At 37.5% G+C, this 3,230-nt stretch overlaps 1 protein-coding gene across 1 annotated transcript in view; it reads right to left on the reverse strand.

Moving 5' to 3' along the window:
• Positions 1 to 3,230, reverse strand: part of mctp1a (multiple C2 domains, transmembrane 1a) — a 162,568-nt gene that overhangs the window by 43,387 nt on the left and 115,951 nt on the right. Inside the window, exons 11-12 of the mRNA XM_037680664.1 lie at positions 3,107 to 3,145; positions 2,034 to 2,161 (exon numbers count right to left, since the gene is read on the reverse strand). Coding sequence (XP_037536592.1) covers positions 2,034 to 2,161; positions 3,107 to 3,145 — 167 coding nt within the window. The remainder of the gene's footprint in view (positions 1 to 2,033; positions 2,162 to 3,106; positions 3,146 to 3,230) is intronic.

Here is a 3,230-nt window from a genome sequence, read left to right on the forward strand (position 1 = left end):
TGTGTGTGTGTGTGTGTGTGTGTGTGTGTGTGTGTGTGTGTGTGTGTATATGTGTATTGATAAGAAGTGATTGTGATTTCCAAGGCTGAAACCAACCAAACATTCACCAAGTAAATTATTGTATTTTTAAATGAACTCCATTTTTGTGAATTCCCAAATGTTTTTTTTTTCTTTGTCTGAACTATTCATCTATTTCTAAAATGAGTCATGATAAATCCAGGGAGAAAACGCAAACATGCACTCCAGGCACTCTCTCTCACTCGTTCCCTCTTTCTCTCACACACACAAAATGGAAAATGTTATCAGATCAATATCATGTCTCATCTGACCCACGTCCAGTGATGACAATGTGACCTGCTGTACAAACATACATCCAGCCTCTGCGAAGATTAAACTGGTGTCAGACAGCCAAACGCTGCTAATGTCCGCAGTGGAGACACTTAGTGCTCTCGTGGTAGAGGGCCGGGGAAGGGTCCACCTGTCCTGTACCTACTTAAGTCGGGGACACTAAAACAGACAGGATTAAGTGTCTGCTCTGTCATCTTTAGAGTTGGAACCTGAATGCAACCACTTGCAGTCCTGCAGGAGAATCTTTTTACTGAGAGCTCTAGCGTCCAATTACATTTCACCTTTGAAAATCAGACTCAGGTGACAGGCAAGAGCAGAACAGGTGGAGAAGAGGACATTGGGTAAGGAAGAGAGACGATGCCATTTTTACTGTACACATTGATTGTATTATAGTTGGAATATCTTAATATTTCGACAGCTACTGCATAACTACCCTTTAAACACAATCAGAAAGTTCACTGTTCCACAGTGAACTTTTGTGGAACAGTGGATGCAGACCACTCTCATATTTTGGAAATGCCCTAAAATACTTCACTTGTAGAAAACTGTACACGTAACTGTAAAGAAGATACTGGGATATTCCTATGAGCAGCACAGTACAGTACCTTTGCAATTTTAACAATATCATAGAAAAAGTAAGAGGAAGTGATAGGTATCTGATCAAGATAATGTTAATAGCTAGCAAGAAAGCTATTAGGTGGAAATGGGGAAAGGTGGACCCTCCTTGTCATGAACAATGAATTGGGATAATAGAAGAAATCTACACAGTGGAAAAATTGACATATCGCCTGAAACTACAGCAAACACAAATGGAAGAAAAATGGGAGAAATGGACACTATCCAAAACCAAAGGCAGTGACAAAAAAGAGAGAAAGCTCGACAAACTGGATAAGACAAAAGGACTATTGGAAGATTAGCACCCAAGAAAAAGTTATTTTTATTTTTATTTTATTTTATTTCTTAGTTTTTGTATGTAGTGTTAAATGTGAATTGTTCTTGTACATGTTGTATGTAAATAAATCTGGAAAATGCCAATAAAAAGTTAAATGATTTAAAAAAAACAATCAGAAAGTCAAAGTCAAAACAGACTCTTGCTTGGAAGAGCATTTACTTTTCTGTAACTAAACATATTAATGCCATCTGAATACAGTGGTTTGGTAAACATCAAAGTTCATGGTCAATAATCCAGGTAAAAAAATCCAACAAGGTTCAGTCAGGTGATCTGGACGGTTTCTTTTTTTGTTGAGATGTTTCGTCCTTCATCCAAAGGACTTCATCAATCTGAGGAGCCACAAACAAACTCAGTCCCACAAGCAGCACACTCCCTTAGTGGACCAACCAGTTTGCTGGTGATAAGATGGTTTCTGGGGCCCACCCTCTCCCCTGTCAACTCCTCTGAGGCAGCCATAGCCTGAGAAGTGTGCTGCTTGTGGGACTGAGTTTGTTTGTGACTCCTTGGACTGATGAAGTCCTTTGGATGAAAGACGAAACATCTCACCAAAAAAAAGAAACTGTCCAGAGGACCTGACTGAACATTGTTGGATTGTGGTTTTGTGTTTTTCAGATGCGTTTTTGATCAGCTATTTTCTTAAGTTAAACATCTGAAGCTAAACAGAACCTCTGCGAACATGTTGGCGTGAGTGTTCAGTGTAAAAACTGTAATCACAAGTTGCTCCAGCACGTACCACAAAAGCACAGATGCTCCTCTGTGGAGAGTCCCATTCGAAGCAGCTGTTAATGTAGCAACCCACGTTGATCAGGAACATGATGCAGCGTCTAACTCGGTTGAAGTTGCGTAAAAGCAGCTGGAAGGGAAAAAAACAAGAGATTTGTTTGTACAAATGAAGTTTTAACCTCTAAATTAAGCTATAACAAAGAAAACAGAATTCGGTTATTTACTATCCATCCATTATCTTTACTTGTTTCTATGACTATTTTTGCTTACACTTTATAAAAAGGCTTACTGGTAGGACCAAGAACACTGCTGGAAAAGATCTGGGCTGACAAATGTCACTAAAACAGGCTCTAAGCAATCTGTTATAACTGGCTTTCTGTAAAAAAAATAAAATAAAAAAAAGAAAAAAAAGAAAGCTGGGGAAAGAATTTTACCTTCAACCTAATATTTTTTTAGATCAAAATTTTTTTTTTTTTTAATAAAATAAAAATTTTCTATCAGATGACTGGTTGGTCTGACTCTGAACCCGTCATCCATTTCATTATAAAATACAACTTCAAATTAATGGCACAGGATTTACAACTTTCACCTCACTTGGGATTTCCAGTTACAACATTACAGGACTCCTTGAGGATGCCAGTGTGTGTTTTTGTGCGTGTCAATATGTAATTTTTTGTATAGCTCTATATTAAAAAAATGCTTATTGTGGATCCTGTAATGAATTTTTAGATGCCTCGCCTAAAGATTCCTTTATTAATAACGATCTCTGAGACAAATTCTACTCTCTTTAGATTCTTGTGACATTTAACCAGACAAGAGAGAACTGCTGCCACCTTTCAATTTAGGGGATATCATACAGCGGAGAATAAAGCAAATGACCCAGTCAGGCAGTGGTGGCTGGCCAATAGAGGACGCTAGGGCGTAGCCCCATCACACACCATTGCACCATATTACCTTGAAGATATAAAATAATTAAATAAAAATGAAAGAATAAAATAAAAATATTTTGAAATATATGTATATATCTTTTAGTTGTGTAAGATAAATATTTTATAGTTAATGATGAGTAAAGTTGTTTCTTTCAAACACGTTGTTGCTGATTGATGTATTTTTGCCCATAGACTCTCATTAAAAGTTGTACATGCAGTTAACTCCTCTTCATTACAAGATATAGGACTATTCTGGGCGCAACTCTCCTGCGCCCAGA

Source organism: Nematolebias whitei, chromosome 8 (assembly GCF_014905685.2).
Source record: "Nematolebias whitei isolate Nwh7 chromosome 8, NemWhi1, whole genome shotgun sequence".
NCBI classification, from domain to species: Eukaryota; Metazoa; Chordata; class Actinopteri; order Cyprinodontiformes; family Rivulidae; genus Nematolebias; species Nematolebias whitei.